Source organism: Triticum dicoccoides, chromosome 6A (assembly GCF_002162155.2).
Source record: "Triticum dicoccoides isolate Atlit2015 ecotype Zavitan chromosome 6A, WEW_v2.0, whole genome shotgun sequence".
In the NCBI taxonomy this organism is placed as follows: domain Eukaryota; kingdom Viridiplantae; phylum Streptophyta; class Magnoliopsida; order Poales; family Poaceae; genus Triticum; species Triticum dicoccoides.
Genome location: NC_041390.1, coordinates 306053966 through 306079038, shown reverse-complemented (window position 1 = coordinate 306079038; position 25073 = coordinate 306053966). Strand labels below are relative to the sequence as shown.

Here is a 25073-nt window from a genome sequence, read left to right as displayed (position 1 = left end):
GTTGTGTCTCTAGGGTGCCCCCCTGCCCCCATATATAAAGGAGTGGAGGAGGGGGCCGGCCAAGGAGGGTCGCGCGCCCAAGGGGGGGAGTCCAACTCCCACCGGGAGTAGGACTCCCCTTTTTCCTATTAGGAATAGGAGAGGGAAGGAAGAGGAAGGAGGGAGGAAGGAAAGGGGGGCCGACCCCCCTCCCAATTCGGATTGGGCTTGGGGGGGCCCCCCCCCCCCCTCCCTTGCTCCCTTCCCCTCCTTTCCACTAAGGCCCAATAAGGCCCATATACCTCCCGGGGGGTTCCGATAACCTCCTGGTGATCTGGTATTGTCCCAATCTTACCCGGAACCTTTCCGGGGTCCAAATATAGTCGTCCAATATATAGATCTTTATGTCTCGACCATTTCGAGACTCCTCATCAAGTCCGTGATCACATCCGGGACTCCGATCAACCTTCGGTACATCAAAATATATAAACACATAATGAAACTGTCATCGTAACGTTAAGCGTGCGGACCCTACGGGTTCGAGAACAATGTAGACATGACCGAGACACGTCTCCGGTCAATAACCAATAGCGGAACCTGGATGCTCATATTGGCTCCTACATATTCTACGAAGATCTTTATCGGTCAGACCGCATAACAACATACGTTGTTCCCTTTGTCATCGGTATGTTACTTGCCCGAGATTCGATCGTCGGTATCTCAATACCTAGTTCAATCTCGTTACCAGCAAGTCTCTTTACTCGTTCTGTAATACATCATCTTGCAACTAACTTATTAGTTGCATTGCTTGCAAGGCTTAAGTGATGTGTATTACCGAGAGGGCCCAGAGATACCTCTCCAACAATCGGAGGACAAATCCTAATCTCGAAATACGCCAACCCAACATGTACCTTTGGAGACACCTGTAGAGCACCTTTATAATCACCCAGTTACATTGTGACGTTTGGTAGCACACAAAGTGTTCCTCCGGTAAACGGGAGTTGCATAATCTCATAGTCATAGGAACATGTATAAGTCATGAAGAAAGCAATAGCAACATACTAAATGATCGGGTGCTAAGCTAATCATGTCAACCACATCATTCTCCTAATGATGTGATCCCGTTAATCAAATGACAACTCATGTCTATGGTTAGGAAACATAACCATCTTCGATTAACGAGCTAGTCAAGTAGAGGCATACTAGTGACACTTTGTTTGTCTATGTACTCACACAATTATTACGTTTCCGGTTAATACAGATCTAGCATGAATAATAAACATTTATCATGATATAAGGAAATAAATAATAACTTTATTATTGCCTCTAGGGCATATTTCCTTCAGGGTAATCTTTACACATCCCATGTACTGAATAAGAAAGAGGTACAGAGTTGGCTTACAATCGCCACTTCACACAATACATAAATATAGCATTACATCATCCAGATACAATCAAGGTCTGACTACGGAACCAAAATAAAGACAACCCCAAATGCATAAGATCCCCGATCGCCGCAACTGGGCTCCACTACTGATCGTCTGGAAAGGAAACGTAGTAACGTCCTGAGTCCTCATCGAACTCCCACTTGAGTTCAGTCGCATCTCCTGGAATGGCATCATCGACACCTGCATCTGGTTTTGGAAGTAATCTATGAGTCACGGGGACTCAGCAATCTCACACCCTCGCGATCAAGACTATTTAAGCTTATGGATAGGGAAAAGGTATGAGGTGGAGCTGCAGCAAGCACTAGCATGTATGGTGGCTAACAAACGCAAAAGAGAGCGAGAAGAGAAGGCAAAGCACGTTCGAGAATCTATGATCAAGAAGTGATCCTAGAACTACCTATGTTCAATCATAACACGAGACCGTGTTCTCTTCCCGGACTCCGCCGAAAAGAGACCATCACGGCTACACACGCGGTTGAATCATTTTAGTTAAGTTAAGTGTCAAGTTTTCTACAACCGGACATTAACAAATTCCCATCTGCCCATAACCGCGGGCACGGCTTTCAAAAGTTCAAATCCCTGCAGGGTTGTCCCAACTTAGCCCATCACAAGCTCTCACGGTCAACGAAGGATATTCCTTCTCCCAGGACGACCCGGTCAGACTCGGAATCCCGGTTACAAGACATCTCAACAATGGTAAAACAAGACCAGCAAGACCACCCGTTGTGCCGACAAATCCTGATAGGAGCTGCACATATCTCTTTCTCAGGGCACACCAGATAAGCTAAGCGTATGGGAGCCAACGTAACCCAAGTTGCCAAGGGACGGCCCCGCACGGTGCTCTAGGTTGGACCAACACTTAGAGAAGCACTGGCGCAGGGCTTTAAAATAAAGATGACCCTTGAGTCCATGAAACCCAAGGGAAAAAGGCTAGGTGGCAAATGGTAAAACCAAGGTTGGGCCTTGCTGGAGGAGTTTTATTCAAGTCGAATTGTCAAGGGGTTCCCATTATAACCCAACCACGTAAGGAACGCAAAATCAAGGAACATAACACCGGTATGACGGAAACTAGGGTGGCCAGAGTGGAACAAAACACCAGGCATAAGGCCGAGCCTTCCACCCTTTACCAAGTATATAGGTGCATTAAAGTAAACAAGATATAATAATGATATCCCAACAATAATCATGTTCCAACAAGGAACAAACTCCAGTCTTCACCTGCAACTAATAACGCTATAAGAGGGGCTGAGCAAAGCGGTAACATAGCCAAACAATGGTTTGCTAGGACAAGGTGGGTTAGAGGTTTGACATGGCAATATGGGAGGCATGATAAAGCATGTGGTAGGTACCGCGGCATAGGCATAGCAATAGAGCGAGCAACTAGCAAGCAAAGATAGAAGTGATTTCGAGGGTATGGTCATCTTGCCTGCAAAGTTCTCCGAGTTAACGTAAGCTTGATCCTCGTAAGCGTACTCAATGGGTTCCTCGGTCATGTACTCGTCTCCCGGCTCTACCTAAATCAAGAACACAAGCAAAGGGAACCACAATCAACCACGATGCAATGCGCAAGCAACATGATGCAAAACATGGCATGATATGCGGGGTGTGATATGCAATGCATACGCGTGCTCCAAAAGGAAAATATTGAACCAGGCCTCAACTTTGCAAACCAAGAGTGCCGCTGGAAAGATGAGTTGATTTCGGTCGAAATCAATATAAAGATCACCGGAATCGGATGCACGGTTTGCAAATGGCAAGCAAAACAATAATGGCACTATCCTGCGATTAACAGCATGATGCCATCTAAAATGCAACAAGAAACTAAGCTACTGCACTCTAACATAGCAACAAAGCACATGGCAGTGATCCACTCAAGAAGCTTGATAAAAGATGAACACTGAGCTACGGCTAATTCACACAAGAACAGGCTAAAACAAGCATGGCAAAAGTGCAAAAGATATCAGGTTCACAGACTTAGTGAAAATAACAGCATGTCGGGATTTAACATCAGGAAGCAATGTTTAGACCAAGATAACAACATGCTACAGGAACATATCATGGAAAAGCAAGGCACGGCATGAAATTACTCAAAGCATATAACAAAAGTCCCTTACTTACCGTAAGCCAAAAGGGATCAGAAGATATGATGGCACCCATGTAAACATAGCAACTTTCGTTAACAGAATCAGACTTAGCAGAAAACTGGACATGGCAAAAACAGAGTTACATAGGCATGTTTACAAGCTTGATGCACTCACCACAAGGCATTGCATGACAAACTAAGCATACACCTAGCAAGAAGGCATGTTCAAGAAGCTAAACATGGCAAGAAACAACTCATAGCATGCATGGAACAACTACAACAACCTCAGCAAAATTGATTAACATGTAAACAATCTGCCAGGAATATTTTATAGCAAAAGTAGAGCAAGATTGAGTCATGTGTAGCGACCCGACCCAAATGGATCAAGTCTCTGTGCTTAAGTGACATCCCTGGATCGGTATGCTGACACACACAATACTCGAGGATTTATAACAGAGGTAAATCACATGTATAAAGTAACGTAAATACTATTACCTCAATCCAAACAGCGGAAGTAATAAGGTTGTGGATTCCCATCAACACCAACAGCAAAGTTGAGTGTAGAAATCATAACCCTAACGTATCACTTACTCGTCGTAAGAAAATCCTGCAACATGAGACGTTGCAGCCACAAAGGGTCAGTACATTGAATGTACTGGCAAATTCACACCATAGAGAAATGATGAAATATGGCTATCACTACATGCATATATGGCTGGTGGAAAAGCTCTATGGTTAAGGTTTTCGCGAAAAGCCAATTTTTCCCTACTGTAGAGGAATAAATTTTATTTAACTATCATGGTGGTTATTAAACATTGAGAGTGTAGACACCCTCTCAATCCCAATTAAGTATCATCATTAAAACCCAACAAAATTAATTAAAGTCACATGATGAGACTCACATGATAATCCAAGTACTAGATACTCAAGACGTCCATAACCGGGGATACGGCTAACCATGATTAGTTTATACACTCTGCAGAGGTTTGCGCACTTTTCCCCACAAGACTCGATCTCCTCCGTTAGATTTCTCGCAGTACATGGTGTTTGAGAGACGGATGACCGAGACATAGTCTTTCAGAAGAATTTGCACCTTACGATGGGTAGACCGTACCACCTACTACCCCTACATCTGCTAGTCTACCACTGTAAGAGTTCACACGACTTACTCAACTATGCTAGAGCCCATAATAGCTTGTTGCTGCACACGGAAGTTTCTAGTATGAATAATCTCATGATCCCTTTGAGCCTGGGTGGCGGTCCATAAAAAATAGGTAATCACTGGAATACCCAGGTGCCTCAATCCACCCAGATGTGTGTTAAAGTTGCCACCTTAAGTAAACCATTAATTAACAATCTCACATCTGTCATGAATACTCTCAAACCCAAACCACGTCTACGCATAGCATAGCAGTATAAGCATAACGTAATATTAACTCCCAAGGTTTGAATGTAGGGAAATAGGTTCCTACCTCATCAACTACTTCCCAATACCCACATGTTATCAATCCTACTCATGCAATGTTTGGGGGTTGAAACTAATGCATAAAAACAGGGTATGAAAAGGGATATGATCAAAGTGTGAACTTGCCTGCAATGTTGATGAAGATGATTCACACTCAAAACTCTTGATAGTTCTACTCGTCACACTCCGGTCAATCTATCGTAAGGAAGCAATAGTAACCACACATAAGCAATCACTCAAAGCTTGGAGAGAACAAAGAAAACAATTCGGAAAACGTCAAAACCAAGCAAATAACTCTTGCAACATAAAACAATTTCTAACAGTACCAAAATTAAGTGAATTTGGCCTTTCATAAAGTTTAGGTCAAGTGCTTCGATTTGCAAAAAGAATCAACTAAAACGGGGCTACGAAACTCAAGTTATGATCAAGCGAAGTTTGAAATCAAATCTGGTCTAATTCAAATTTTAAAATTTCAAAAACATGTTTGAGTTGGATTACTGGATAGAGGGGATCACAACGAAGAAGTGGGCGTTGGTTTCGTTGGATTTGGTCAAACGAGTAAAAAGTTGTGCTTGTTTGAAGAACATGAACTATTCTGTAAATAAAGTATTCACATCTAGGTCCCTGGCCGAAATTAAAAAGAAAAATGAAAAATTCTACCAAACGAACGTTCACCGCCGAACGCTAACTAACGAAAACCGTTTGCTCCAGAGCCTAAGCTAACGAACGCTCTCTAAATAGAAAAAAAACGCTTAGAAAAAACAAATGGATCTGGATCCTTAGATCCAAATCGGACGGACGAGGAGGGGTTGTGGTTACCGCGGCAGTTGTAGTCGCCGGCGACAGAGAAGACGATGGCGGTGGCGTCGGCTACGGACGGGGCGGCGGCTCCGGTGGCTCTCCGGCTCGGGTGAACCCACGGGGAGGCGCGACGCGACGAAGGGACTCCGGTGGTGGTGGCGGCGTTGGGCGTAGGCGGCGGTGGAGTGCGGGGCAATGGTGGCAGATCTCGACGGAGCTCGCGAACTCCGGCGAGTTTGCGTGGGGCGTGGGGAGGCGAGGGCGGCTGCTTTTCGAGGAGAAAACGGGGCCGGTGTCGAGGGTTTATATAGGGGGTCGCCTTGGGCGAGGGGCAAGGCGAGGGAGGCGTCCGGGTTGAGCACGGCGTCGGCCGGCGGAGCGTGCGCATGCGGGACTCCGGCGAGAGGTCGGGGACGAACCCGACAGGTGGGTCCCACCTGTCGGTGGCTGAGCGAGGCGGCGGCCGATCGCAGGCGCGAGCCGGCGAGCGGAGCGGAGCGGCTTCGGGCGCGGCTGGCTCTGGGCCGTGGCCTGGCCTGGGAGCTGAGAGAGAGAGAGAGCAGTGCTGGGCTTCAGCCTGGCACTGTTCGGAGAGTTTTTTTAAACACAGACAAACGAAAATAAAACAAAAGAAAATAATAAAAATATATAGGCATATAATATATCACAATTTTCAGAAAAAGATTTCCTACAAGCTCAACATTTTTCTAGAGTCAAATAAAATTCACAAAAATTCAAATAAAGCAAAGAGCGCTACTACTCTAATAAAATCCAGTAAAAATCATTTTAAAAATACCAAAATGATTTCAAACTTATTTATCTCCAATTTTCTGATGTAGGGAATCGTGTTTCCCTATTTTCCATATATTTTATTTTTGGAGAAAAATAATTTGAAAAAAAACTCAAATAACTCCAAATTGAAAATAAATTCAAAAGAACTTTGAATTTAATTCTTTGAAACTTCCAACTCATATTTCATATAATTTGAAGAAGTCATTTTATCTTCTCTCATGAAAATCATTGAATTGCATAAAGTTTCAGAATTTGAAAATAGTTCCAAATGAAATTCAAATATTTTCAACACCCCTTGTCATTTAAATAAATGGAAGAAGTCATGTCATCTTCTCTCCAGGGTTTTGTGGTGAAAAGGATTTGAATTCACGAAGATCACGAATGCAAAATGAAAGTTTGGGAAAGTCCATTTGTTCCCTCTCATTTAACTTTCAAAAAAATCGGATTCACTCAGTTTCAGTCAATCAATCAAACAGTCAATCAAATCTATCTATTTATTATAACATTCCAAAATTTAGAATTTTGGGATGTTACATCATGCTAGGGTACTCCATAATTGCAAACAAAGACATGGATGGATAGAACATAACAATATCTCAAAATCATCCTTACCGAACATGCTCAAAAGAGGCATGGATCATTCTGTAGCAGCATGAATTCATGGTATAAAAATAACATCAGGGAAATGACTTAGAAGAATTCTAAGCCCCTGAAATCAGCAACATCATGAGAGCTACTTTGCATGCTTGTGATAGTCACCACAAAGATCACAAAAATACATGGCATACACCCCTGTAAAGATGGCATGCCATAGCCCAAAACACATGTAGGGCTCAAGTTCATAGGAGGCACACATTAAACATGGCAAAAATGACAAATGTTCATAATCTGTTAAGAAACAGACACTAACATTACATAGCACTCTTGCAACAGCATTTAGGGCATCAAGATGGAATCAAACAAGCATGGTGCAATGAACTGAAATGAAGAGCACATCCAGACAAACAATTTGATATATTACATGCCCAAAACGGAGCTACGGATGCAAAGTTATGACGGGATGAACATGCCAAAAAAATAACCAGAAAAAGGACTTAGGGAAAATTCCGAAGTCAACCTAGGGTTTTACTATAGCCAGATCTAATGCACGTGAATCGAGGTTGGTCGGGAAGTTCGCTGGAGAAGATGGGGCGGTGGCCGGATCTTGCCAGATCCGCTCGCCGGCGACGAGGGGCAATGGAGGCGGCGAAGTGGCGGCGAGCGGCGTGGCCGTGGGCGAGGAGGAGGAGGTCTGGCCGGTGGCAACCGGCGCCGGGCGGCGCGGCGAAGCGGCGCCCGCGGCGGTGACCGGCGAGCTGGGCGGCGGGACGGCGATCGCGGGAGGCGGCGGCGGAGCTTGCGGCTTGCGGGGGAGGCGACGGGCCTCGGGGGTCCGCGACGGGCCTGGCGGGCCGGTGCGGGAGGGCTGCGAAGTGGGCGCGGGTGCGCCACATGGCGGCGCGCGATAGGTCGGGCGGCGGCGGGCGGACGTGTCCGGCCTGATCCGGACGCGTCCGGCGGCGAGAGGATAGGGTTAGGGGTGGTTTTTGCCCGAAATTTCAAAGGGGGAGGCCTATTTATACATAGAAGGAGCTAGGAGACTCCAAATGAGGTGCGGTTTTCGGCCACGCGATCGTGAACGAACGGCCGAGAGGATGAAGGGGGTTTAGGTGGGTTTGGGGCCACTTTGGAGGGGTGTTGGGCTGCAACACACACGAGGCCTTTACGGTTCCTCGGTTAACCGTTGGAGTATCAAACGAACTCCAAATGGCACGAAACTTGATAGGCGGTCTACCGGTGGTATACCAAGGCCTCTTGGCAAGTATCGGTCCAATTCGAGAACTTTTAACACTCGCACATGAAAAGAGGCAAAAGGGGACGCCGGAGGACACAGGAGTGCCGGAATGCAAAACGGACAACGGGGAAAATGCTCGGATGCATGCGACGAACACGTATGCAAATGCGATACACATGATGACATGATATGAGATGCATGACATGGACAAAAAGCAAAACGGAGACAACACCCAACCACGAGGGACATATCATAACTTAGAGCCGAAAATGGCAAGAGTTGGAGTACAAATATGGCAAGTTACATACGGGGCGTTACAGTCGATTAGCCCAACTTCAAAACCACGATCTTGTAACAACTCGTAAGGTGGTCATACCATGCACGTGGGGCTTGTTTAAGGCCATAGAGTGCCTTATCGAGTTGATACACATGATCAGGAAAGTAGGGATCCTCGAACCCGGGGGGTTGCTTGACATATACCAATTCATTAATGGGACCATTAAGAAAAGCACTCTTCACATCCATTTGTTGTAACTTAAAGTTATGATGGGAAGCATATGCAATCAACATGTGAATGGATTCAAGAAGAGCAACGGGGGCAAAGGTTTCACTGTAGTCGATACCCTCGACTTGGGACTAGCCTTGTGCTACCAACCGAGCCTTGTTGTGAATGATAATCTCATGAGCATCTTGCTTGTTCTTGAATATCCACTTGGTTCCAATGACATTGTGGTTCTCCATTGGCCTTGGCACCAATCTCCACACCTTGTTGCGCTCAAAGTTGTTGAGTTCTTCATGCATGGCATTGAGCCAATCCGGATCTTCGGGCCTCATAGACCTTTTGGGGTTCAACACAAGAGACAAGCGCGTGATGTTCACAATAGTTTGCTAATTGTCTGCGAGTGCTCACCCCCTTTCTTAAGCTTATAAGTACATTTGTCATGAGATGATCCTTGGTGGAGAGCTTGGAAACAATCTTGGCGGCACGAGCTCCAATTCCTCCTCGGCGATGAGACGAGGAGTGGTCATGTAACACCCACGATGCGGCTATATCTTCCACGTGTCGGAGCACGACTTAGAGGCATAACTGCATTGTAGGCATGTCGCAAGAGGGGTAATCTTTACACATCCCATGTACTGAATAAGAAAGAGGTACAGAGTTGGCTTACAATCACCACTTCACACAATACAAGAATATAGCATTACATCATCCAGATACAATCAAGGTCCGACTACGGAACCAAATAAAGAAAGACAACCCCTAATGCTAGATCCCCGATCACCCCGACTGGGCTCCACTACTGATCAACTGGAAACGAAACAACACAATGAACACGATCTTCATCGAGCTCCTCCTTGAGCTTGGTTGAGTCACCTGCACGGTATCATCGGCACCTACAACTGGTTTAGGAAGTAATTTGTGAGTCACGGGGACTCAGCAATCTCACACCCTCGCGATCAAGACTATTTAAGCTTATGGGTAGGGAAAAGGTAGTGAGGTGGAGCTGCAGCAAGCACTAGCATATATGGTGGATAACTTAGGCAAATGAGAGCGAGAAGAGAAGCAAAGCACGGTCGCGAACTAGAAGTGATCAAGAAGTGATCCTGAAACTACTTACGTTCAAGCATAACTCCAACACCGTGTTCACTTCCCAGACTCCACCGAAAAGAGACCATCATGGCTGCACGCGCGGTTGATGAATTTTAATTAGATTAAGTGTCAAGTTCTCTACAACCAGACATTAACAAATTCCCATCTGCCCATAACCACGGGCACGGCTTTCGAAATTTCAAAACCCTGCAGGGGTGTCCCAACTTAGCCCATCACAAGCTCTCACGGTCAACGAAGGATATTTCTTCTAGCGGGAAAACCTGATCAGTCTCGGAATCCCGGTTACAAGACATTTCGACGATGGTAAAACAAGACCAGCAAAGCCACCCGATGTACCGACAAATCCCGATAGGAGTCACACGTATCTTGTTCTCAGGGCAATACCGTATGAGACTAGCTATGAGTAAAACCAACCCTCAAGTTTCCCCGAGGTGGCCCCGCAGGCAGCTCAGTTCGGACCAACACTCAGAGGAGCACTGGCCTGGGGGGTTAAAATAAGATGACCCTTGAGTCTGCAGAACCCAAGAGAAAAAGGCTAGGTGGCAAATGGTAAAACCAAGGTTGGGCCTTGCTGGAGGAGTTTTATTCAAAGCGAAATGTCAAGCGGACCCCATAACACCCAACCGTGTAAGGAACGCAAAATCAAGCAACATAACACCGGTATGACGAAAACTAGGACGGTAAGAGTGGAACAAAACACCAGGCATAAGGCCGAGCCTTCCACCCTTTACCATGTATATAGATGCATTAATATAAACAAGAGATATGGTGATATCCCAACATATCCATATTCCAACATCGAACAAACTTCATCTTCACCTGCAACTAGCAACGCTATAAGAGGGGCTGAGCAAAGCGGTAACATAGCCAAACAACGGTTTGCTAGGAAAGGTGGGTTAGAGGCTTGACATGGCAAAAATGGGAGGCATGATATAGCAAGTGGTAGGTATCGCGGCATACCAATTAGAGCGAGCAACTAGCAAGCAAAGATAGAAGTGATTTCGAGGGTATGGTCATCTTGCCTGAGATCCCGCAAGGAAGAAGAACGAGTCCATGAATAAGACAAATGGACGTAGTCGAACGGATCCTCACAAACACGACATTAACGGAACTAACCCGAAGAAGCAACACCGGAAAGAAGCAAACCCCATCACATAAACATGGCATGATGCACAACCAAGTATGATGCATGTCCGGTTTAATGAAGCATGGCATGGCAAAGTGCAACAAACAACACTACAAATTAAGTGGAGATCAATATGCAATGAGTTGCATATTGACGAAACACCACAACAATTATTTAGTTCTCTCCCGTTTATGTACCCAACAATATTAAATGTTGATTAACATGGCAAGAGGTGGAGCAAATGGAAAACTACCTATCTAGGCAAGTTTAAATGAGGCCGGAACAACAAACAACAAGTCCGGAAAAACCTCATGTGCAATATTTTAGGTTTGGTACTGTTCTTCCTAAATCATAATTTAGAGTTGTTAAACATGCAAAGTAAAGTCACCATGTTAAACTAGGCATTTTTCCACCCCATTTACATATAAAGTTTGTTACAAACCGAGTTACGGTTAAATAGTTATGAATTAAATCATTTTAGCAAGTTATTTAAGCAAATTTAAACCAACAACATTTTAAACATTTTAGATATGGATGAAAAAGACATATTATGAAACTACACAAAATTCTAAGCAACTTTCATATTAAGTTTGTTTTAGTCCGATGCACGGTTCAACAGTTATTAAATGCATGATGCTTGGGGGGGTTTCTGCAAAACTGTTTTACTGGAATAAAAGCAAATTCGGAGCAGTAGAAAAAAAATATAACTACGGGCCGGATATGAAGCATAATGGGCCAGTAGAGAGAAATAAAAAAACAAAGGATGCGTTGGGGGCCTCACCATGGGCTAAGGCCCAGGTGGGTGTTGGCGGCGCGGGCAGGCCGCGGAGGAGGCTGGGCCTTCCTGGCGCTGTCTGGGCCTTGGAGGCCGAGCGGTCAACAGGCGCGACATGCGCTCGAACGGCTCGAGACAGAGGTGCCTTCCTCCTCTGCTCGACAGGAAGCAGGCACGGCGGCGCTGAGGGCTTCAGCGAGCGTGGGGAACAACGGGATGGCGCGGGGAGGCGCCTGGGTCCAGATCCTACTAGGGGAGGTGCGGATCGGATCTCCGAGCAGGGAAACGTGCTACAAGGCCATGGCTGCAGCTGTTGCCTGGAGAAAAGACAGAGAAGAAATTCAGAGGGGAAAACGCGGACGGGAAGAAGGGAGAGACGGCAGGGAGATGGCCGGGACACGGCAGCCTGAGGTGAACCTGCGGTCGCCGGCGAGAGTAGGCAGTGCTGGGAACGATGGGGAGGCCTGCAGGTAGTGGTCGTCGAGCTCGGTAGGAGCGGCACCGGATCAGAAGAAGAGGAGGGCCTCGGCGTTCTGGTTTTGCTGAAGACGAGAGGAAGCCGAGCCTGGCGTGGAGCCGGTGATTTAGCGCGGCGGCAGCAGCCTGGGGTTCCCGGCGACGACGAGGCCGGTTGAGGCGCGAAGGCGAGGACGAGGTTGCAAGGGCGGCAAGGCAAGCCCTAGCTTGAGGCGCCCATGGCTGCAGGGGAGAAGGAACAAGGCAGTGATGTTGTTCCGGTGCTAGACGCGTCCATGGAGGCAGGGGAGGCCGCGGTGAAGCGACTCTGACAGGCTGGAGTCGAGGTAGCGCACGGATCCGGCTGGTCTCGAGGAGCTCCGGGCGGCACAGAAGCTTGAAGTGGAAGCCATGGCGCTCGACGGCGGCGCTGGTCCATGGTGGCGCTGGTCGAGGTGGAGGCCTGCGGTGGCTTCCATGGCGTGGGGAGCACCTGTACAGAGAAGAGAGAGGATGGATGAGAGGCAGAGGAAGCCACGGGAGGGAAAAATGGAGGGAGGAGGAACAAGGGAGAGAGCACGGGGTCGGCCTGGTGGTGGCTTCGGTCGCCGGCGAGGGAAGTGGCTCAGGGTCGACAGTGGGGGCAGCGACGAGGCAGCGGGGTGCTCATGCAAGACCGAGGCCAGAAGGAGGAGGCGGAGGGGATTGGATCAAGGAAAAACAGAGGAGGCACTTGATTGGGGCGATGGGGATCCCGAGGAAGATGTGGCGGCGGCGCGACCGGACGGGCTCCCTAGGTTTTAGGGTTGGACTAGAGTTTGGTCCGGTGAATATATAGCAGGTGGACTAGGCTTAGGGGCTACCTCGTCCCTCCGATCGTAATCGGACAGTCGCGAATAAATAGGCTAGGAAGACCAAAAAGAAAAATGGAGATGTTTTGTAGATGTTTGGGGATGATCCAGACCCAACGGTCACGACTGCTCAGGTCGGGTCCGGGACAATTTTTGGACGCGCGCGAGGGGTCGATGCACTGTGCAAAGAGGGGTTTTCGGACCGTGTGATCGCATCGGACGGCTCTGGACACGAAGAGGGGTAGGTAGATGGACTAGGTGGGTTGTGGCGAGGCTGAGAGGAGAGAAGAGAGAGAGGGCCTAGCAGCAGTTTTCGGAGACCGAAAATGTCCGACGTTTGACCGACTATAATGCCGCTATAGTTATCTGTTGGGGCACCAAACAAACTCTGAACGCGATGAAACTTGGCAGGCGGCCTATCTACAACATAAAAACACCACATGCCAACTTACAACCCTATCTGAGAACATTTTCTGGTCACTTATAAAGTAATATTTCGGACGTGTCGTGGGCGCGTGCAAGGGTGTCTGGACTCAGAACGGACAACGGAAGCAATGGGGAGGCCGGGACGGATGCAAGTTTGAAAACATGATGATGCAATGCACATGATGACATGACGAGATGCAACACGCAAGCGAATGACAAGGCAACAACATCGAATAACTAGAAGACACCTGGCGCAATGGTCTTGGGGCGTTACAGGTCACTTGATCATCTTGAGCACCGTCTTGAGCTTGTTCTTGATCTCGAAGGAGCTCTTGATCTTGAACTTTCTCGGAGGAGAGAACTTGACCTTGGGCATCACTTGATGTTACAACACCATCTTGGGATTGACCTTGCCCTTGGTCTTGTTCTTGAGGTTGAGGGCCTTCACTTTGTTCTTCGGAAGCATGTGCGCCTTGGCTTGGTGATGGCTCCACAAGAGTTGAGCATTGTCCTTCTCCTTCAGCCAAAAGGGGTTCCTCAATGGGTAGGATAAAACCAACACCCATTCTTATTATGGCTTGGGGAGGAATTTCATCACCTACATCACAAGAGCCACTTTGCTCCACTTGGGAGCCATTATTCTCATCAAACTCCACGTTACATGTCTCCTTAATAAGTCCCGTGGACTTATTGAGGACACGGTAAGCATGGGAGTTTGTAGCATAACCAACAAATATGCCCGAATGAGCTCTAGCCTCAAATTTAGACAAACGAACACCTTTCTTGAGAATGAAACACCTACACCCGAGCACCCGGAAGTACTTGAGGTTGGGCTTGTTCCCGGTGCGTATCTCATATGGAGTCTTGTTCAAGCCTTTGCGGAGGTAGAGCCGATTTGATGCATGACACGCGGTGTTGATGGCTTTGGCCCAAAAGTTGTATGGAGACTTGAACTCCGTCATCATGGTCCTTGCCGCATCCATCAACGGCTGGTTCTTCCTCTCCGCTACACCATTTTGTTGAGGGGTGTATGGTGAGGAATATTGATGCTTGATCCCCTCATCACTAAGAAACTCATCCAAGGTGTAGTTCTTGAACTCGGTGCCGTTGTCACTTCTTATCGTCAAGATCTTTGCATTGTGTTAACGTTGAGCCTCATTTGCAAAGTCGATGACGGTTTGTTGGGTCTCACTCTTCCTTTTGAAGAAATATACCCAAGTGTATCTTGAATAATCATCCACAATCACCAAGCAATACTTCCTACCCTCAAGACTATCAAAAGATGGGGGGCCAAAGAGATCCATGTGAAGGAGCTCCAAAGGCCTCTTCGAGAAAATGATAGTCGTGGGAGGGTGAGCCTTTTCATGTAGCTTTCCTTCGATACAAGCACTGCAAGCACGATCTTTGGCAAAACAAACATTTGTTAGTCCACGGACATGGTCCCCCTTGAGAAGACTTTGCAAAGATCTCATATTGACATGGGCAAGACGGCGGTGCCAAAGCCATCCCACGTCAACTTTAGCCATTAGGCATGTCGCGGTCTTAGTGAGTCGCTCCAAAAAGTTGATCACATAGAGACCGTTTTCGACATGCCCAACAAAGGCTACTTTAAGAGTCTTGCTCCACAAGAGAGCCACGGTATCAACATCAAAGAAGGTGGCAAAACCCATGAGTGCTAGTTGATGAACGGAAAGTAAATTGTATGCAAGGGACTCAACAAGCATGACCTTCTCGATCGTAATATCATGAGAAATGACAACCTTGCCGAGTCCCAATACCTTAGAGGACGAGGCGTCACCCCACTCGATGTTGGTGGGCATGGATGGAATCTTCTGCACGTCCACCACGAAGTCCTTGCTTCCAGTCATATGATTAGTAGCTCCACTATCGAGCAACCATGAACCCCCACCGGAAGCAAACACCTACAAGAGATCAATGCTTGGTTTTAGGTACCCATTTTGTAATGGGTCCTTTGATGTTAGTAACAAGGGTCTTAGGAACTCAAATAGACCATTCAATGTACTCATAAGGAGAACCAACAAATTTGGCATAAACATGCCCATCTCTAGCACGGCACAACGCATAAGAAGGGTTAAAGTCGCCAACTTTGTTGGGAAGGGAAGCGTTGCCCTTCTTGGCATCACTACCCCTCACGATGTTCTTCTCCTTCTCCTTAGTAGCACCCTCTCCCTCCTTCACAAAGGTTTGCTTGAGAGGAGGAGGTCGTTTGGCATTGTCATTCTTCTTCTTGTTCTTGGACTTGGGCACGTACCCAATCCCTTCCTTGGCCACAACTCCCTTTTGGTTGGTCAAAAGGTCGTTGAGGTTCTTCTCGCCTTGTATGCAAGACACAAGACCTTTCTCAAGTTGCACCTTTAACTTAGTGTTCTCCTGAAAAAGATGCACGTGCTCACAACATGGGTTAGTAGCATTTGCATTATCAATTAACATCATACGAGGAAAAGTGGCTTTCTCCTTGGTTAGCTTTACTTGAAGTTGATCATGAGACTCTTTGAGGCTAGCACGAGCACCCTTCAAGACCTTGTGGGCCTAGTCAAGTAGGTCAAACCCCTCTTTGAGTCTAGCAAGATCAACCCCAAGCTTGGCCTTCTCGGAGTTTAGCACACGAGAAACAACAAGAGCATGATCAAAATCTTTCTTTAACTTAGCGTGATCAATGTTGTGTGACTCCTCAAGAGCCAAACGAATACCATGCTCTCCCTCAAGAGCATTGGAAAGATCCGAAATCTCATCGACATAGTCACGACTATGCCCCTCCATCTTGGAGATAGTATCTTCGTGAACCTCGATCATGTCATTGGCTTCACCAAGTTGCTCCAAGAGAGCAACGAAATGCTTCTTGGATTTACCCTTGAGTTTACCCATAAAGGACTCAAACTCATTTTCCTCCACATTATATCCCTCATATTCATCAATGCAATCCATCAAGGAAGGATTATTAATGATGGTAGTTTTGATGTTGGGGGTTACCTTGTTGGTGGCTTTAGCCATGAGGCACTTGGCGGTGATGTTCTCATTGGGTGAGTCGAAGAGAGACACTCGTGGAGTTGTTGCAATGGCAACGGAGGCCATGGCAACCGACTCACCATCTTCTTCATCATCATCATCATCATGGTACTCTTCTTGAACCACCAACACCTTGTGAGGGGTCTTCTTGGTGAAGTTGCTCTTGTTTGGGAAAGTCTTGGCTTTGTCCTTTCGGATGAGCTTGCCACCATTGTCTTCCCTCTTCTCATACGGGCACTCTGCAACAAAGTGGCTCACATTGCCACAATTATAGCAAGTCCTCACACGTTGCTTGCTCTTCGTGCCACTTGAGTTGTTCTTGTTGAAGTTTGTCCTTGAGTTTTTCTTGCTCCAAAATTGCCTTGAAGCAAGAGCCATGTGTTCATGATAGGCATACTTTGTATCTCCGTGGTTGCTTTCCTCTTCTTCCTCTTCTTCTTCTTCTTCATCACAAACCTTGGCCTTCAATGCAAGGTTGGGCTTCTTTGCCCTTTGAGAGCGAAGCACCGCATTGTCGGCGGTCTTGTCCAAGATGCTCATAGCCACAAACTCATCCAAGACTTCACTTGAGGACAAAGTGTGGAAGTCCGGCCTTTGACGAATGATGGAGGACATAGCCTTATGGTAAGGCATCATTGCCTTGAGGAATTTGTGCTTGATCCAATTGTCATCCATGTCCTTGCTCTCATGATCTCGGAGTGAAACCGCGAGTTTGGTTACTCTTCGATAAAGCTCACGAGGTTCTTCATCTTCCTTCATTGCAAACTCATCGGCTTCATCTTGCACCACTTCATAGTTGGAGCGTTGAATGCTTGTACTTCCCCAGTAGAGAGAAACAACTTGGTGCCATGCATCTTTGGCTATGGTGTAGGGCCGGAGGTGAAGATCTTCGGGTGTAATTGCATCTTGGATGATGAAGAGAGCATTCTCATTGAATTGATTATCCACGGCTTCTCTTGGAGTGAAGTTGCTTCGGTCATTTGGATAGAAACCTTCTTCAATGATTCTCCAAAGATTAGTATTCACTTGATTTAAATGACGCTTAAACCGATAGACCCAAGAATCAAAGTCCTCATTTTTCACAATCTTAGGGGAAGGACCGGCATGATTCAAATGAGTAGAGGGAATCGGTCCACCATACACACGTGGAGGTTCCACATGGGCAAAGGTTCCAGTGCCATTCATACCACTAGGTGAAGGAGCTTTTTCACTAATAGCATCCCCCTTGTCGGAGTTAGCATCCGTCACCTTGTTAATGGGATCACCCACTTTCAAAGGTGCGGTGGATAGTTTAAGCCCTTCTATGAATTTATTAAATATGCATTCAACCTCGGTCTTCATGGAGGTTTTCAATGTTTCCAAGGCCACATTGAATTCCTCACGAGAGACCGCGGTTTCCCCATCGCTCGTACACGAGAAAGGATTCACACCGGAGTGCTCCTCCACACCGTCTATGGTGTCAACCATACTCTTCAGACGGTGAAGTCCTTAGTAAAGAGACGAGGCTCTGATACCAATTGAAAGGATCGATATAGTTGACTAGAGGGGGTGAATAGGCAACTAAAATTTGTAGCTTTTCTTTGCCAAATTAAACTTTACATCAAAGTAGGTTGTCTAGATGTGCAACTAGGTGGGCAACCTATATGATGCAACAACAACAAGCACACAAGCAAGCAAGGGAAGTAACACAAATAAGCTTGCACAAGGAAGGGTAAGAGATAACCAAGAGTGGAGCCGGTGAAGACAAGGATGTGTTGCCGAAGTTCCTTCCTTTTGAGGGGAAGTGCGTCTCCATTGGAGCAGTGTGGAGGCACAATGCTCCCCAAGAAGCCACTAGGGCCACCGTATTCTCCTCACGCCCTCACACAATGCGAGATGCCGTGATTCCACTATTGGTGCCCTTGGAGGCGGCTACCGAACCTTTACAAACAAGGTTGGGGCAATCTCCACAACTTAATCGGAGGCCCCAACAACACCATGAAGCTTCACCACAATGGACTATGGCTCCGTGGTGACCTAAATCGTCTAGGGTGCTCAAACACCCAACAATAACAAGATCCCCTAGGGATTAGTGGGGGAATCAAATTTCTCTTGGTGGAAGTGTAGATCGGGGCCTTCTCAACCAATCCCGAGCAAATCAACAAGTTTGATTGGCTAGGGAGAGAGATCGGGCGAAAATGGAGCTTGGAGCATTAATGGAGCTTTGGGGGAAGAGGTGAGTCAACTTTGGGGAAGAAGACCCCCTTATATAGTGGGGGGGAACAATCCAACCGTTACCCCCCTGAACAGCCCCCAGAGGGCGGTACTACCGCTGAGGGCAACGATACTACCACTGGGACTACGGTACTACCGCTCCCCCATGCGGTACTGCCATTCGGACCACTGTGCGGTACTACCGCGGTGGTACGGCGGTACTACCGCTCTTGAGCGGCACTACCGCATCTACTGCTACTGCTTAGTGCCGCACAATCCGAAACGAGAGGCGACCCCCTCGAATCGACGCGGTAGGAGCCTGGTGCCGCAGTGGTACTACGGTGAGGACCCACAGGCGGTACTACCGCTACCGAGCGGTACTGCAGCCTATGGCTCTTGAGCGGTACTACCGCTGGGACCCGCGGTACTACCGCTGGGACCCAAAACAAGCACAAAGGAAGGGAAATGAGCTCTCCATTGAAGCGGAAAGGCTCAGAGGGTGTGAAAAGGATCTGTATGTGTTGATTCCACCCTAGCCTTACCAAAGTAGACCCCCTCTTGATAGTACGGTGCCTCCTACGAAACTAGTCCACCAAAAGAGAAACGAAAGAGCTACACCGTCTTGAATAACACTCCGAGGGGAAAGAAATCGTCTCGTGCCAAAGGATGAAACTCTGAAATGCACAAAGCACACGATTAGTCCGCAAACTTTTTGAGTTGTGGATGCATAGATTAGTATGTCGAACGAGTTCAACATATTTCTTCCGGATAACCCATGCAGAAAGGTAGAACTGGCAGAATCACAATTATTAATGGAGAACTCCTCAGGAGTACTCTAATGGTGATCTTTTGGTTCAAAGAACTTCTTCCTTAATGGTTCATGGTATTTGGAAGAAGGAAATACCACGGACCTCGAGGACTATCGCAAGGTTACTAATATCCTAAAGGAGCTAACAAACACTATCAACATGAAGTAAGTAGGGTGAGTTTTGGGCTCAGAAACCCAGGAGTAGAATTTCTACTACTAAATGGCATCATGGGGTGCTTTCAAGAATAATGGCGAGAATCATCACACCGGGAATACAAAGCATTGCTAGATTACTAGGTGACTCTCTAAGACACCTAGGGTCATAATAATAGCTCCAACATATATGTCAAGGCAACAGAGTACCTCAACTCACTGGCTAGTGTGCTTATTCTGACCAAAAGGACATCGGGAACGGAGGAAGGATTTTCAAATGCATCAGATTATTTAGAAACCTGGAATGACTCGGACAGCATAACGGCTGTAAATGCTCGAAAAGATTTGAGACATCCTGCAAAAATTGTGGCATAACCACTCAACATCGCAATATCAAGGTTCTGAGGCCAGCTATGAACATATGGAAGTAGTAGGAACTGAACTGAGGCTTGAACTCAACAATCCTAGGCAACTACGGTTTAGTAACACGTCATCCTGAGAGATAGAAGAAAAGCCTAGTTCTTAACCCTGTAGAAAAGATAAGATGACTCAGATCAGAAGGTCATGAGGATAAGGAGTAAAAAGAGCCTTACGCTCCTTCCCACAATCCATTCCCATATATAAATAAAGCATTTCTAGACTCAACTTCAACCAGTTTGGCTTGGTAATCCTACAGGCAGTCAGGCTCTGATACCAAAGCTGTCAGGACCCCGATTCTAAGTCACACCGATCTAGCCTGTAACACCTCATATCACTTTGCGGCCTCACGCATGATATTCCCACGGGTGTCGCCTTACCATGGCCTGGGACCGTTTGCGTCTTTTGGCTCACATATATGATAGTGTCACTAGCATCCATATGACAGAGAACCCGGGCCGACATGACTAGTCGTGAACCCAAAGTGGCACTAACTTACGGGAACAGGCATACATGAATCAACATCGAGCATGTCGGTCAACAGCGTGTGAATCCGGGTTGTAGCACTGGGCTAACAGGACTCCGGGAACCCAGGCTGTAGCAGGCTAGGCAGGACTCCGGATGTCACCGCGTGACATTTCCCTGAAGGGACAGACACAGGAACGAAGTGAATCACATGTCGGCCGGTCAAGTGTTCCGGAGCAGTAGTGCTGGGCTAGCAGGACTCCGGTGAACCGGGCTGTAGCGGACTACTATGGCTCATGGAAGCACAAGACTATATTTCCCCATAAGAGAGGCTACCAAGGCTAAACAACTAGGTTGTCGGATCCCACACATACCAAGCATTTCAATCATACACAAAATATGCTCAATATGTGCAATACAACATGGCATCACAACAAGACTCTACGACTCGGAATATTTATTCATTAGGCCCCGAAGAGCCAGATAATACAAACATGTGTCTTATGACCCAACATTCAGAGCATACAAGTCAAAGCACATGCGGAAGCTTAACATGTCTGAGTACAGACATCTACAAATGAAAAAGGCTGAGAAGCCTGACTATCTACCAGATCCTGCCGAGGGCACAAGATCGTAGCTGAGGTAACAAGCTAAATGTTGAAGTCCACGTGGAACTACTAGCGAGACTGAAGTCTCTCTACAAAACATAAATTAAGCAAACGTGAGTACAAATGTACTCAGCAAGACTTACATCAGAACTAGCTACATATGCATCAGTATCAACAAAGGGGGTGGTGGAGTTTGACTGCAGCAAGCCAGCTTTGACTCAGTGGCTAACCTAAACTATGACTGCAAGTAACTCTTTTGAGGTGGCGCACACGAGTCCAGATATTCGCCATATCAATACACCACTATGGATCCGCTCCCGTCTCCCTACGAGAACGCCATCCATAGCACTCACGCTTATCTTGCGCATTTTAGAGTATCAACTTTCACTTGTCTATGAACTATGCAAGGGGTCCAAGTTTCCATATCCAAGGAATCCGGCTATTCGAATAGATAATGATAACCCTGCAGGGGTGTACTTCTTCACACACGCTCTCGCTACTTACCACCATGTACACATCATGTATCTCGGCAACCTTCAAGCGGAAGCCTGGCGAGGGAGTCGGCCACGACCTGACTAACCAACAAGTCTCTAGTCCAGGTTTATCACCTATTCGGGTTCCATCCGCAAGGAAATCCGGCCGGGGTGTCGCTCACGGCCCCAAACGATGTGAGCAGGGTTCCCAAGCCCACCATCCGGGTGCCACTTGGTACACCGTGCCACTGTGCCTAGTCTGTCCCAAGCCCACCTGTACCGGGTGCCACTTGGTAGACTACTAACACTACCTACAAACACCAGAAACTAGTTGCAACTCCTGGACAGAGATCAGGTTGATTAATAAGTCAAGAGGGGCACTTAAGCATTCCAATGCGTGGTAGTAGCTGTTCATGGATCACAAACACAGAACTCAGTTCCTAAGGACGGCTGCGATGAGACAACCCACCATGTACTCCTACATGGCCTCTCACCGCTACCTTTACCAAATCGTGTTCACACACTTAGCTCTCAATGGTAGGACATGTTCACCACATTCCAATTCATCCCCGATGAATCAGACCTGACTCAACTCTAAGCAGTAGTAGGCATGACAAACAAGCATGAATGAGTAGGCACAATAGGGCTCAAACAACTCCTGCTCATGCTAGTGGGTTTCATCTATTTACTGTGGCAATGACAGGTCATGCAGAGGAAAGGGTTCAACTACCGCAGCATGTAACAGTTGAATCGGTGTTGTCCGAATGCAGTAAAAGAGAGCAGGAGCGAGAGAGTGGGATTGTATCAGAATGAACAAGGGGGTTTTGCTTTCCTGGCACTTCTGGAGATAGTATAACTCTTCATCGGTGTCATCGATCATATCGCCGAAACATACGTCTACTGAGGGGGGAGCAACCACCGGCAAACACAAAAGGAACCACAATCAATGCAATGCACAATCATATGAATGATATGTCATATTAAAGTACTGAGTTGACCTAATGCAACAGTTAGTCATGTTCATTGAAGTGGAATTCAAACCTATAGCAAATTCCAACTCCAAAACTAATTACCATTTATTCTATAATCATGAATTGTTCTATTCAGTGAGGTTAACTTGTTCAAACATGCATGAAAATGCCATATTCAGATTCTTTGGATTTTTCTAATCATTTTTCATATATAAACTATTTCATTTGGAGTTATAGATTATTTTCTATGATTTTCTGAAGTTTATACTATTTTCTAGAATTTTCTGAATTATTTTTAACCCAGAAATGACTTATTGCGTCAGCAATGCGTCAGGGTGATGTCAGCAGGGTCAACAGGGCTGCCCGGGTCAAACCTGACCGGTGGGACCCGTAGGTCAGTGACACAGCGCTGGCTAGAGTCACAGACATGTGGGGTCGGGTCAACGGCCACATCAGCATAGTCAAAACTGATATGTGGGCCCACTAGAATTAGATTAAACTTAATCTTATTTAGTTAGCCGGTCAGTTAGGCGGTGGGGCCCGGATGTCTGTTTCACTGGAGGTTAATTAGAGGTGCGATTAGCCGCTAATGACGGCCACGTCGGCAGTCGCCGGAGCCTTGCCGGCGGCGACCAAAACGATGGCGGCTCGGCTCGGATTTGAGCTACGGGTGGTGGTTTGGCGAGCTAAGGGCACCGGGGAGTAGCTCTTGCTCGTCCGCATCCAAAGGACCGTACGAGAGGCCGCAGGGTGGCCGGGAGCAGCGCCGGCGGCGAGCAAGGCGGCGGCCGGAGTTCGGCGTCGGTGAGGACGACGCTGCGGTGCACAGGAGAAGGAGCTGGTGCGTGTGTTCGGCTCCTGAGAGCACGGTGAGAATGGTGACATGCTCAAAAGCGGGCGGAGGTAGCTCTGGCCGCGGCAGCGACATGGCATGGTGGCGGCGAGGTTCGAGCACGGCGGTGAAGCTAGCTGGGGCGCAAAAGCAGAGAGACGAGAGAGGGAGGAAGATGCAGTAGCTCACAGGGAGGACGGGGAGAGGGTCAGCGTGCTCGAGGAAGGCTTGACGGCGCCGGAATCCCGGCTGCGATCTCCCATGGCCGAGGAAGAAGATGAGGTCGAGGACGACGCGTCGGGGCTCTTCCGGTCGCCTGAGTCGACGGAGAGGGCTATGGCGATGATTCGGAGCTCCTGGACTGCTCAAGGGGAGGAGGGAGAGGCGGTGGTTGCGGTGGTCCACGGCGGTGCTCTCGGGCGCGCTCAGAAGAGGAAGCAGAGGAGGGGAAAGAGGTTGACAGAGAGCAGAGAGCGAGGGGAGAGATAGCGGGGGCTGCGGGGCGTCTCCAGACGCATCGAGGGCGCCTCGGTGGCAAGCAGGAGGTGGCCAGGACGGAGTCGGCGCTCGCCACCGAGCTGCTTCGGGGCGAGGGGGAGGAAGACGATAGAGTGGAGGAGGTGGGCTGGGCCGGCCAGCTCAGATGGGCCGCTAGGTGGGCTAGAGCGCCAGGTAAGTTGTGTTCTATTTTATTTTCCTTTTGTTTTTTGTTTTATTTAGTCTCTTTTGCCACTATTTTCAAATAAAACAAATCCAAAACCAGTGACAAAAATCCCCTAAATATTTATATGTTGCACAGTGGAGTTATCCAAAAGCACATAAACTCATTCAGAGTTATTTGAAATTATATTCCATATGTTAAGAATATAAATCCAAATCCAAATAAAATATTGATTTAAAATCAGAGCCCAAATAATTCCTTAGAAATGTTCCAAAATTTTGGTTTGATTTATAACTCTTTCCAAAATTCTTAGAACTATTTCTAGGGTATTTTGGATTCACTGATTACAATTTTAGGATGCTTGCCCCTTTATTAAAATGATTTCTAAGGCTTTCAGCTTTCCCCAATTCAACTTTCAGAAATTTAAACATGATGCAAGCAAGATGCAAACACTAGGCAGCACCAGAAGCTAGGGATGTGACAACATATTGTCATCAATTACCAAAACTACATCGAGAGAGATATGCCTTAACAAAGATAAATGTCTATAACATATACAACAAGTGTACCTGAAGAAGTCATACTTCCAGTCTTCTTGCCCTTCTCGGCAAGCCACTTCCTACAGTTCCTTTTTGTAGCGACCCGACCCAAATGGATCGAGTCTCTATGCTTAAGTGCCATCCCTGGATCGGTATGCTGACACACACAGTACTCGAGGATTTATAAAAGAGTGCAATCACATGTAAAAAGTAACATAAATACTATTACCTCAATCCATATAGCGGAAGTAACATCAAAATGTGGAGTGTAGACATCG

The 25073-nt window shown here is 47.2% G+C and overlaps 1 protein-coding gene across 1 annotated transcript; it reads right to left on the bottom strand.

Annotated features, from left to right (window-relative positions):
• Positions 1-11787: 11787 nt before the first annotated feature.
• LOC119315842 lies at positions 11788-23691 on the bottom strand. Its single transcript, XM_037590305.1, has 3 exons — positions 23460-23691; positions 12333-13036; positions 11788-12232 (listed from the first exon to the last, which is right to left on the bottom strand). Exons 1-3 carry the CDS (start codon positions 23689-23691, stop codon positions 12206-12208), a joined length of 963 nt encoding a protein of 320 aa, XP_037446202.1. The 3' UTR covers positions 11788-12205.
• Between the last annotated feature and the right edge of the window lie 1382 nt (positions 23692-25073).

What these genes read in the sequence shown, in the direction of transcription:
- LOC119315842 (XM_037590305.1), bottom strand. Translation starts at nt 23,691, where the DNA reads ATGTCGCTGCCGCGGCCAGAGCTACCTCCGCCCGCTTTTGAGCATGTC. An exon ending in CGAGCAAGAGCTACTCCCCG is followed by an intron (nt 13,037 to 23,459) that starts GTGCCCTTAGCT and finishes GTCTTGCATGAG; the next exon opens with CACCCCGCTGCCTCGTCGCT. An exon ending in ACTCTCGCCGGCGACCGCAG is followed by an intron (nt 12,233 to 12,332) that starts GTTCACCTCAGG and finishes TCTTTTCTCCAG; the next exon opens with GCAACAGCTGCAGCCATGGC.